General features: G+C 37.7%; 1 protein-coding gene across 1 annotated transcript in view; it reads right to left on the reverse strand.

Moving 5' to 3' along the window:
- Positions 1-3,144: 3,144 nt before the first annotated feature.
- Positions 3,145-13,287, reverse strand: part of LOC105231406 (L-lactate dehydrogenase) — a 176,681-nt gene continuing 166,538 nt past the window's right edge. Inside the window, exons 2-3 of the mRNA XM_011212694.4 lie at positions 3,550-4,399; positions 3,145-3,488 (exon numbers count right to left, since the gene is read on the reverse strand). Coding sequence (XP_011210996.2) covers positions 3,324-3,488; positions 3,550-4,399 — 1,015 coding nt within the window. The 3' untranslated portion in view covers positions 3,145-3,323. The remainder of the gene's footprint in view (positions 3,489-3,549; positions 4,400-13,287) is intronic.

A 13,287-nucleotide genomic window follows, 5' to 3' on the forward strand; every position in this document is an offset into this window, starting at 1 on the left:
ACTCAAATAGTATTTCTTGAGGACAGTATGGCCGATTTGACAGTTGGAAGGAATTCGAAGTGCCCCACATTTCGATAATCGAAGAAAACTGTTGAAAACAAGTGAGGAAGGGCTAAGTTCGGGTGTCACCGAACATTTTACACTCTCGCATGATAAAGTTATAATCGAGATTTCATTATCCGTCATTTGCAAATTTTTTTATTTTGCTGTAAAATTAGAATTAAATTCTGAGAGATTTATCGATATTTTCGGTCAAAAATTAGGTTAGGTTAGGTTGGGCACTGAGTTCTTCGTGTTCGATATCAGGGACCTTGAAAAGTTATAGTTCGCTCACGGCAATTTTTCCACAAGGGATACCTCAGCTCAAATACCGTATTTGAGTAAAGTTTTATTCAGCTATCATCATTGGTTACTAATGTATATATTATACAGAGAAGGCATCAGATGGAATTCAAAATAGCGTTATATTAGAAAAAGGCGTGGTTGTGAACCGATTTCGCCCATATTTCGTACATGTCATCAGGGTGTTAAAAAAATATTATATACCGAATTTCATTGAAATCGGTCGAGTAGTTCCTGAGATATGGTTTTTGGTCCATAAGTGGGCGACGCCACGCCCATTTTCAATTATAGAAGAACGCCTGGGTGCAGCTTCCTTTTGCCATTTCTTCCGTAAAATTTAGTGTTTCTGACGTTTTTTGTTAGTCGGTTAACGCACTTTTAGTGATTTTCAACATAACCTTTGTATGGGAGGTGGGCGTGGTTATTATCCGATTTCTTCCATTTTTGAACTGTATATGGAAATGCCTGAGGGAAACGACTCTATAGAGTTTGGTTCACATAGCTATAGTAGTTTCCGAGATATGTACAAAAAACTTTTTAGGGGGCGGGGCACCGCCCACTTTTCCAAACAAATTACGTCCAAATATGCCCCTCCCTAATGTGATCCTTTGTGCCAAATTTCATTTTAATATCTTTATTTATGGCTTAGTTATGACACTTTATAGGTTTTCGGTTTCCGCCATTTTGTGGGCGTGGCAGTGGGCCGATTTTGCCCATCTTCGAACTTAACCTTCTTATGGAGCCAAGAAATACGTGTTCCAAGTTTCATCATGATATCTTAATTTTTACTCAAGTTACAGCTTGCACGGACGGACGGACGGACAGACAGACATCTGGATTTCAACTCTACTCGTCACCCTGATCACTTTGGTATATATAACCCTATATCTGACTCTTTTAGTTTTAGGACTTACAAACAACCGTTATGTGAACAAAACTATAATACTCTCTTTAGCAACTTTGTTGCGAGAGTATAAAAAACTTGATTTTTGACCTGCCTTGACGTCGTTTTTTCGTCTTTGGCTCACCTTTGCTAAGATATTGATCCTCTGTTTACGGGTCGTAAGCATAGATCCATGACTAATCGTCCGTAATAATACGTTTCATGACATCCTGAAAAGTCGGAAAGCAGTTTTTTACAGACGTTATCGCTACGCTATTTTTCGAAAAATTTAGTTATTTTCGAACCAAACGTGCTTTTACTTTTCTAAGGCCCAAATATTCCGTGTTTTCGATATTCCAACAATGCCATATACCTATTTTCCCTACAAAAGTTTGGGATTATGTGTCTCGAAGTAACCAATCTATCGAATATTTACTGCTGTCAACCTCAACCTTTTACTTTGTGATCCTTTTGATGAATAGTCAAATTTGAAAGCCCTAAGCCCTTTAGTTTGTTGCAAATACACAAACATTTTCTTTAAAGAAGTAAATCATAGCTATGAATGAATTCATTTTGATCTTTACCAGACTCAATATCCCTGGTGTAGAATTTATTTTCGGGGTATGTACTAATGGAATGTAGTATATGTATACCTATTAATAATTATAATTAATTGTTAGTACACGTGATATAAAATACGTGTCTTTGCTGCAATTATTCTCTATTAATTATGGAATAATTTAACTCAGCTGATCAAAAGCAAGCATAACAGCTTAACTCGATTTTGATATATTTAGAAGCAGATATATTAAGTTTGAACTCCTTTCCATTTTATATTCGAGGTTGTAAACAACACTTAAATTGAAACGTAAATTGACTTTAGCAATAATGTTCAGACGCATAATTAAATGTTTATTTTTCATTGTAATTCTTTTGTTTCTTTCACATTTTACCGTTTCCTTTTATATTGTATATCTAAAATTATATTTGTTCAGCCTGTATATTTTCATCCATCCACACAGTATTTCTTTGTTTTTGCAAATTTAATTTTAATGCTAACGGTAAGATCAATGCAAATATAAAATACATTGTGTTGTTGCAAATCTTGCTTACATTACTTATACAAACATGCAATTGACAGAGGTCTCTCGCTCTTGTGCTAATATTTGCCTTCCACGCGATCATTGTCACGTTTACCGGTTGCCGGTCTTTGGTTGCAGTTTAACTGTAAATGTTGACGCACCACTTGCATACAGTGGAGTTCATTCGCATCTACAGTGTTAAAAATAACCGTCCGACATATAAAATATAAATAAGACTGTTGAATTCTGATTAAACAGTTATTCGAAAGAATTAAATATGGTTTGACGATAAAATTATTTCCACTTATACTAAGACCACTATTTCGAAGTACTCGTATATTAACATGTTCCGAAGAAAGCGGTAAAATTTTGATGACGGGGTTTTCTCCTTGATGTACGTAATTATTTAAATAAAACATACAGCCTCTTTCCTTAAATTATCCATAAAACCATCCTATCCAGACTAGTTCGGAGCTAGTATGAAATATGAGAATCCAAGAAGTCATAATTAAAAGGTACGATGAAACAACTCAAGAGCCGAGGGTAGAACTAAGCATTTAGGGCGATAATAATGTCCTCATCAGCGTAAAAATTCCAGCTCTATATAAGTTTTGAGAAATATTTCCACATAGACTCCCAGTTACGATTTAAGTTTTTCTTTTTTATAATGATTCGTAGGATGTTCTGAGCTCATTATGATAAATCTCATATAAACTCCCTTACTAACAAAAAGTAACTTTTCTATAGCTAAAAGAGATAACTGACCTTTCCCCTCTCAACCTCTATATCACTTTGTTGTCCTCATAACATTGCACGTTTCAATAAAATATCGAACAATCACTAACACAAATTAAGGAACTATTTAATAGAAAAGAAAAACAATTTCCTAAAATAACACGAGCATTTTAAGAAATTGTTTTTATTTGTCTTCCGATCATTAACATAAAATAAACTCCAAATACAAAATCAACAATTTCAATTCGAACGCCACTATCCGCTTGTCGTTTCCTCGCCCACTAACCGCAAATAGATTTTATCGCTTTGTCAATAGCCTCGGCTGATTTGCACAGATTTTGTTGCTCACTTTCACTCAGCTGTAGATTTATATAAGAGACCACGCCATTCGCGCCGAGCACTACAGGTAAGGATAAGAAAATATCGTTTTCAATGCCTTGACGGTCCTAAGAACAAATGAAGTTACAATTTTTATACACCATCCGACGCATGAGTACCTTAACTTACCTTTGCCGAGGTAGAAACTGTGACTACCTCTTTTTTGTTATCCAAAATCGTCGAAACTACAGACGCCGTTGTCAGACCGATTGCCCAATTGGTGTAACCTTTACCGGCGATCACTTCGTAGGCTGCTTTAACGACTTTCTTGTGCAATTCACCCCATTGATCGGTATCCCCTTCGGAACCCACACATTTCAGCAGATCGGCAAAACGTATACCACCCACATTCACAGAGCTCCAAACTGCCACTGAACTATCACCATGTTCACCAATAATATAACCTTGTACCGAACTCGGTGCGACACCCAGACGTTGTCCAATAAAGTAACGAAAACGCGCGGTGTCCAAGTGTGTGCCCGTAGCGATTACACGTTCTTTAGGCAAGCCAGAAATTACCCAAGCGCCATGAGTCAAAATATCACAGGGATTCGAGACCATAACCAATATCATATCGGGTGAATACTTGACAAGTTGTGGTATTATTTGATCTAAAATCTTCAAATTCGTTTTCAGTAGATCCAAACGCGTTTGACCCGGCTTTTGCCGTGCACCGGCTGTGACAACACAAACAGCTGAGTCCTCCGAAGCTTTGTAATCTGTGTTGCCAACAATTGTGGCATCCCTCAGAAATACGGAACCATGTTGCATGTCTTTGCTTTCGCCATTCACCAATTTCTCGTTGGCATCTATAATGCACACTTCATTCGAGACATTTTGCGAAAGTATGGCCATCACTGCAGCCATGCCCACTTGACCGCATCCCACAACAGTGACTTTGCGTTTCGTTTTCTTGGCGGGTCGAGCTACGGTCGTGATAAGCTTTTCTCGAACTAAATCTGTTGAATATGCCCTGGAACTGAAAATAAGTTGATATTAGTTTGGTAGTACTAAAACAAGTTATCGAAAACTATTGAAAGGTGGACAAATATATTTGCTGTTAATGCATATAATTTTAATAAATGTATGTCAATTGTCAAAAATACATATAAGCATCTTCAGAGTAGTGCATAAAATTCGATATAAAGGCGCTACGAAAGTACAAAAAATCTTCCAAAATGTTGTAAGGAAGCTTAAACCTTCTTTCAAATTTCAACTCAAGGTCACTAAAAATAAATATATTTTCTCCACAACAGACATGGAATATTATTACAACTTGAGGAGTACTGAACTTACAAAATTATTTGTCACATACATATACTTTACATATGTATCGTGAGCCTAAAAATCAAAAAATTTAACAAAAAATGAAAACACTAGAAAAATTAGTCCGATACTATCAAAAGTGCTGATTAAGTGGATTAGCAATGCAATCGACGAACAATTTAAGATGTTCCCGGAATTCTAAAACGTTAGTTACATAAAAAGCCTATATGTGCATTCATGGGTTAAGCAACGCCAGGCGCGACATCTCTTGACGGTAAAAAGAGTTCATACTAACGAGCGTTCGACATTGTGAAACTTGGATATTTAAAAAATTAATGTTAACTAACGACCGCTAGAGGTCGCCGCAAGTGCTTAATGAAAACCTGTATGTGAGTACATACGCATATTTTAATAAATGTCTCTATCCATACAGCTTACTGGAGGAATTAAGGAAGAAAAAAGGTGGCAATTATTAGAAATTTATAAGATAAGAAAATCCGGATAAAGAACTAAGTTAAAACGTTTTTGGAATTTCGTTCTCGGTAACCCTTACAACATTAGTGGATTTGTTAAGAAATACGAGTAGCTCGAAAGCGAGAAAGAGAAAAACCCCAACTTCGTTTGCATCTTGCCAAATTAAAAAGTTATCCAAGCAGGAACTTGGGCGTTCAACTTCTATGGCGGATATATGCTATAGTGGTTCGATAACGACGGTTCCGTTAAATGATCAGCTTCATGAAGATCAACATTTCAGATCGATATCTCCGTATATACAAACGGATATATGGAGATGACTAAATTGACTCATCTCGTCACCCTGATTTTATATTATATATGATTATACGGTGCCTGACATTTCTTTTAGGGTACTACAAACTTCATGGCAAACTGTTCTGGGATTCAAGTTACAATCAATCTGTCGAAACAAATTATGATGGTCGAATGAATATTGAACTCTCTCTAACAATTTCAAAAGCGTAAGCGTCCATGGTCTTTAAAATTCGTTGTTGAAGTGTGGCTCTATAAAAAAAAACAAGCTAGACAGAAAAAACAAAAAAAAAAACAAAATTTTGGAAAGTGTCGATTTATTTCTCAGCTAGTATCTTTTTATTTCGATATACTTTAGCTCATCTCAAAAATATGTTTAGTGGAGTCCTTCAAAGTTGGCATGTGTTGCAACGAAATCTTCCCAATCAACCAAAGTGAATTCCAACGTTTCACGCTTCCAATTCTTGAAACAAAAGGAAGTCACAGAATCGAGTTTACAGATGAAGGTGGATGGATCTCTCAATTAGTTCGATCAATTTGACACTGGCGAAGGTGGAGGTAAGTGGGTTATAAATTCAGAGTGGACAAACATGACATCCATTGCGCCGACAGCTATACATATATTTCATATAATATAAGATCCACTTGGGAAAATTAAAAGCCGATGCCGAGTCTGAGCTATCTGGGTGCAAAACTGTAAAAGTCATGTGCGAAACGGTCGAAGGGAACACATAATTCTTATTGGCACTCGATAGAATAGACTGTAGGAACATGATGGGAATATTAACTGGTCACTGTCTGGTAGCGACGCACGTTCGCAGAATAAGGCAGACAGACCGAGAAGACTGCTGGAAATGTCTAGAGCAGGGCAACAGGGTAATAATCGAGCGTCCCCAGTGCACTTGTTCCGCATTGGCAAAACTACGCTGTAAACATGTAACACGATATGATATACTGGAGACGGTATAAATAGTGAGGCAGTAGAGTCTATTAAAATTCGCACTACACTATCCATTCATCGATCAATACTGCTCTTATTTTATTTTCTAAAATGAGTGGCACACTCTTCCACCCGTTGTCAAGACAAACTCACCTGTCGGATGTTGCTGAAATTTTCACAGTGATTTGACAGTGCACTACACACTATGGTCTCACCTTAGCTTAGTGGATCTTTTGGTTTCCGAGGCTCTGTCATTATCGAGCCGCACTGGTATTCAATGTGATATTTTGTATCATTTCATTGTTATTAAAATTTTTTAAGTAACTGTAATTCTATTCAATCTTAGCAACTGCTCTCAGTTTGTTACAATAATCATGTAAGTTATTAATTACCTCATTGAGACATAGAAACATGAATAACAGTAAAACATTATTAGTATTAATGTGTTAGGGGCAGTTGCATTACCAGCACCCCGTCGATGGGGCAGAACAATAAGTCCTGGCGGAACTTCAATACAGAAGCGTCAATTAATGCTAATTTGCATAAACATTCATGCAACATTTTTCAAGCAGCAGTTGTACATTATGTGGCAACGTATGGTTGGCGTTGTCGTTGCCTCTCTGTTGTTGTTGCTGTTATTTTGCATTTATTAAATGCGCTGTTATTGTCGTTAAAAAATTCTGGTTCGATGTCGCATTGCAATCACTCTGTCTGGCATTGTTGTTGGTCATCAGCACATTTATCTGCGGGCCGTTTGCATTTTGTTGCCGTGGATGTTGTTGTATGCATCTAATTTTTGGAGATCGCCGAAAATAACAAAAACAAAAACAACAAAAAGCAAGAATATCGTCAATATTCGCGGTTGGTTGTTCTTGCTATTGTTGTTGCAGCCGACGAACCATCGACAATGAGTTGAAACTTTGCCAAAATTTGCCTGTTGTTAGTGTACGGATATCGCTTGTAGCTACATCAACATCAGTTCCAATTGCCGTGTTGTTGTTGCTTTTTGTTGTTTGTTTTGTTGATGGTACTGCAGCGCTAATGCTGCTGCTTCAGGGAACGCACAAGCTGCGGTTTTACTGGATTGTCTTTGTAAGCATTGTCTTCTTTGCCGCAACATTTTTCGGTATTTTTCTTGTAGACTGTTGTTGTTGTTGTGCCACGTCTGTTTCTTTTTATCGATTATGAATGCATCAAACAATGGATGACGCAGCTCAGCAACACCGCGACTTAACAACTTAATAATCCAACAAGGCGCTGAAAGCCGACAATGAAAAACTTCGCTGTTGCTTGTTCGGCTGGTGAAGAGGATAGACAACGCTGCTGCCCTATGGGCGCCTAAGATAGTTTAAAATTCCGTCCATTTTTGGATAAATGACGAGGAAAGAGTTGTAAAAGAATTTGCTGGCAAAACGTGTTTATTTCAGCCGCATGTTCCTTGTTGTTGGTGACTTAAATTTTTGTGAGAGTTTAAGAATGTGAGTACACGAAATCAGGGGATTTCATTGAAAGGCCAAAGCATTAGCAAATTTACTCAAACGACAAATCAAAGATTTTGGAGAATATAAGAAATCTATCCTTAGACCGACGGATCAAAAATGGCGAATGGAGTGGGCGCCAGAATTTATTGCTCGCAGATGGATCGTATGTGACTCTTCAAATTCCGGAATACTATGATAACTTCCTCCTGAAGTGAAGGGACTAAGATAGCTAACAACGCAGGAAACAGCATAAAGAGGCTCAATAATACGTCGATAGGCTGGCGACTATTAACGCAATAATCTCATAACGTAGAGAATGTCCTTAGAGGCTGGGAGCGAGTACATACATAAGTCACTATACACAATGAATTTTCCGAAAGAACTGTGAGACGGGTTATGGTGGAAAGGAGTGCCTTAAGGATCGCCAAGATCATTGGTAAGAGTCCCCAAGAAAAACAATTATGATGTTTACCCACACGGTCTCGAAAGGACTGTAGGACAGTTGTTGTCCTAATGGTAGGCACAAGTGCAGTGAAGTAGGCATGAGAGAGATGCTGGAGCACCTGTTATGTTTCTTTCCAGCCTTACCTAGAACCCGTCTTAGATACAATGGGAGCTTCGCAGTTCAACAGATTAGATGAAGTAACAAAATTAGATATCAAGCCGCTCTTAAAGTTCGCAAAAAGTGTTCATGCTCAAATTAAACTGAACTTCAATCTGGCATTACTAAGGACCAGTTGGTCTATTATGGCGTAACATAAGGCTAATGTAACCTATCCTAACCTAACCTGCAAGTATATGTTCGGTAAACGGCAACTACGGAGGATAACGTGGCAAAAGCCCACAGTTTCATATTATGCAACCAAGTGGATCCTCTGGTACAAACAGAACACGAGGCTGTTGAAACAGGGATCTTCATCTGTCGAGTCTGTTTTAAACAAGCCAAAGACTGATCGGAAAGGTGTTGGTCATCGTTTTCTGGCATTCACAAAGTGTTCTACATTGTCTAATTGGGCTTGGTAATGTTGGACATAGAGCTCTGCATTTCCTCTACGTCATCTTTCAAAGCTACAATATGGCCACTGTAATTTCAAATGGCCGAATTAGGCTGCGAACCATTGCCCTATCATCAGTTTTGTTTTTTTCCGATTTGAACTTTGAATCGAATGTGAAGGTTATCGCAGCCACGGATGCCTGCTTTCCAGACCTTCTCATCGAACTTAACTTTCAGACGGGTTAGAGAATCGCTAGATCTAGCGTTTCGAGCTAAAAAGAGACTGTGTTTCAAAATATGTTGACTTTCTACAATTTTCGGGGTTTATTTGTAAGCTAAACAATTATTGGATCATCCAACAAACTTTTTATTTATTTTTAGCGCAATGGATGAAAATATATACCAAATAATGAGAGAACAACCATTGAGAGAATTAATAGAGCTTCTTTGGAGATTTTGTAATATCAAAAATATAACTAAATCAGTGCAGCTTAACTGGGTATGTGGAAAGCTAATAAAGTTTTGAGCTTAAAGCTTTATAAATTCAATTTTAAATTAAAGCTATGCACAAAGTTCAGCAAAATGACCAGAGAGGGGTAAAGAAGAAATAAATATTTTCCTGCAGCTCCATTTTCCTAAACCTCCTACTGTCGATAGCTTACTGCCCCCAACCGAATGCTTAACCCTGACCACAAATATTTTGCGCTTGCCAAACGAAATAATTTTCAATGAAAATATTCAATTTCGTTGTGTTTTCGATTAAAAACAAAAATAATAAAATAATTCTCTAAATTCATTTTGTAAATTATTTTATGATTGCAATACAAATCCCCCTGCGTGCATTCTCGCAGCGCTCTTCCTTTGGTGCACAGCGCCAAGCGCCCACATATGAGACTCAATACATAATATTTATATGTATGTATGTATGTAAACATGTGTGTGTGTGCACGCACCTACATACGCAAATCACTATCGCTGGGCAAAAAGTTGTGCGCCTCGAAACATTAAAATTTACATTTGTGGAATTTTCTATATTGTCAGTTCATTTGCATGTGCATTAGCAACAAATATTTCATAAACCACACAAAATACTATATAATGCCTTCAAAAAGCACTATTTCTACACCGACACACACACACACGCACGCGCGCACACTCTCATAATGCAAAAATTCGAATTCAATTCATGGTAGACAGAGGAGAAAAAAAATTACTGGGAAAAAAGATTTATTTGACATTTTCCGGCAAATCATTTGTGAATTTTCATTTCATTCTAGTTTTGCATACAATCGTAGTTTTCATCGATTTATTGCCCGAACTGCAGCAGCAAAAAGAGAATAGAAAATTTGCAATATTGCCAAATAAAAATCCACACACATTTAGACTCATGTACATATGCGCATAATAGATGCTGTTAAACCCAGTAGTCAAATGGGCTGGGTTTTCAACTTTTGAACTATCACACTGATTTTTAACTATTTTGATGAAATCGGTGTCCAAATTGGACGATGGACGTGGATCCGTCTACTTTGGGTAAAATTGCATATCTCGCGACCTGCTCTGTCGAATTCAACCCTGTTCAGTCTAAAATTCTTCTAACATTTCTGTTATCGTGTGGTAACACGAATATTGCCTTGGAAGTATGCCACTTTATTTCGAGAAATTTCCAAATGATCCGAGTACTCATAGTTGATTTTTGACCGAAAATATTGGTGAATGTGTGAGACATTTAATTGAAATGCAGAAAGAAACCTTTCTTCATAATAACGGGTGTTTTTTCGACCTTCCCAAGCGTCATCGCTTCGCTCTATGCGTTCTTGAAAAGTTCCAAGAAAACCTGACGTTTTCGAACCAAATTTTTTTTCAGCCTTGAAGCCCATTTTTGGATTAGTGGGTATGTAAGCAAGAAAAATTGCCGCATTTGGGAGGAAGAGCAGGCTGAAGAGAGAACAGCTGCTATTTTATCCAGAAATACAACGGTTTGGTTTGGTTTGTGGGCCGGTGAAAACGTAACCGTCAATGGTAACCGTTATCGGCCCATGATAATGGACTATTCATGCCTGAAATTGAAGCTCGGGATCTCAGCGACATTTGGTTTCAACAAGACGCTACCACTATCCACACATCGCATCAATCGATGGATTTATTGAGAAAACATTTCGGTGAGCAGATAATTTTAGGTTTCGGACCAGTCGATTGGCCACCAAGACCGTTTGATATCACACAGTTAGACTTTTTACTGCGGGGATATGCAAAGTCTGAAGTCTATACGGACAATTCCACTTCGATTCTGTCCTTGGAGCAAAAGTCGAAATGTTCGAACGAGTCATCGAAAATTGGACTCAATGGATGGACTATCTGGGACGTAGCCATTTGAAAGAGATACTCTTCAAAAAATAAATACCAAAGAATGTTCTTTCAAATGATATCAAACATTCCCCTTTAAATTTAAAGTTTTTTCTTTAAAAAAGTCGAAACCTCGAAACGGATCACCCTGTATAAAACGCTAGACAAACTTTTTGCGTCGTGAAGAAACATCTGGCAAACACACATTGATTGACACATGGATATTAAACTTCACATGAACATAACAAGGTTGTATATACAACCCAGTCCGGGTCAAATTTGATCAAAAGGTATATGAGCGCTCTAAAATTAAAAAAAGTCGCTCGGAAGAAGTCATTAATCACCATACATAAATAAAAATGTGTAAAGCTTTTACAAAAAAAAAAAAAAACATAAAAGACACCAACAAATGTATTCAGGTCCAAGCACACCAGTTCCTCTCCCGACTACTCTGATTTTTCATTGCAGGATGCGTTTGCTATGCAAATCTGCGCAGACCACGCATTCGGGCAGCATTTTATTGCATGCCTCCGAGAATTTGTTTTGCCGTTTTGCAGCGCAACGCGCTTGCCTTGTATGTGTGTGTTATTGGCGATGTTGCAAGTACTCCACATTTGCATCCGTACTTGAAACTAGACGCATACATATGAGCATTCATAAATGCATAACTACACAAGTAAGCACATAAGTATGTGTTTAAGCAAATATGTGTGAATATGTGCGGGTGTGTGTGTGTGCGTGTGTGTATTACGTGCCCACTTGCAATTCCGTTGTATGTTAATTTCCTATTGAATTTTCAATTAATTGCTGGCCGTTTGCATTTGCCATTGCAATCGTTTCGCACAAACAACTAACATCCAATCACACGAGCAGCAACAACCAAAACAACAACAACAACGGTAGCAACAACAGCAACAAGAAATCATTCATTTTGCCATGGAAACAAACAACTGTCGAGGATTAATTTATGGCAAGCATGCAATGATGGTGCCTTGGCGCTGGTGTCACAGCACGAATCATACCGAAAGTGAATGGGTAAGTACTCGCAAACTCACACACACACACTCGTACTTACATGCAGCACTCACATGTGTGTTTTGCATGTTTTAATTTAAACTTTTTTCCTTGCAACATTTGCCATATGTCCAAATTGACTCACAGCAATAGAATCTGGGTTTTTGTTTACCTGCAACTGTAACCACATGTAACCGCATTTACATACTTACATCTATACAAGTATATGTATATGTAGATATGTGTAATGTATGGCCGTTTTCCAGAAAGGGTCGTGATTGACCTTAATTATTTTCGGCAATTTTTTTCACTTTCTGTGATTGTGCTCCGATTGCGAGATTATTTCTCGTGTGAGTGAACAAAAAAATCAAATTTCTGGCAGTGTGAAATATTCTAAAATCCTTTGAAGTTAGTTTAATTTACCATAAATCGTTGAAAAAGTCTTAAACCGATTTCAAATTGTACCGTTTTTGATTTTTTTGCATAATGAATTACTGAACAGCTGTCGATCTCTTCATAATACCCTGCATAGCCAAGGATTCAAAGGGCCAGGTCAGGAAAATCGGAGCTTTCAATTAACTGTACCAGAGGAGAAAATTTGTTATCGAGATTAATGATAGCGTTTCATTATCACCCTATCTAAACTTCACGTAGCAATATTAAGAGTCAAGTGGAGAAGTTCATGCAAGTGAGAAAAGTTCTCTGAGTGTCATTCACTTGGGAGTGGCCAGCCACGTTTCTTTTACATATGGCAAAAGCAACTCACGATTTCTTACACCAAGTATCCTCTGGGTAGCCACAAAATATACGTTTGAAGGCGAGCCACGTAAAAAACACCCTTAATGAAATGAAGAAAACACCGTTGGATAAAATCATCTCTCGACGAACAAAAACAAAACTCTATAAGTCACTCATTATTCACGTCCTGCTATATGGTGTAGAGGCAAGGACGAAGACAACATCTGATGAGTTGACTATACGAGTTTTCGATAGAAAGGTTCTATGGAAGATTTATGGACCTTTGTGCATTGGAAACGGCAAATATCGCATTCAATGGA

Source organism: Bactrocera dorsalis, chromosome 5 (assembly GCF_023373825.1).
Source record: "Bactrocera dorsalis isolate Fly_Bdor chromosome 5, ASM2337382v1, whole genome shotgun sequence".
Classification (NCBI taxonomy): Eukaryota; Metazoa; Arthropoda; class Insecta; order Diptera; family Tephritidae; genus Bactrocera; species Bactrocera dorsalis.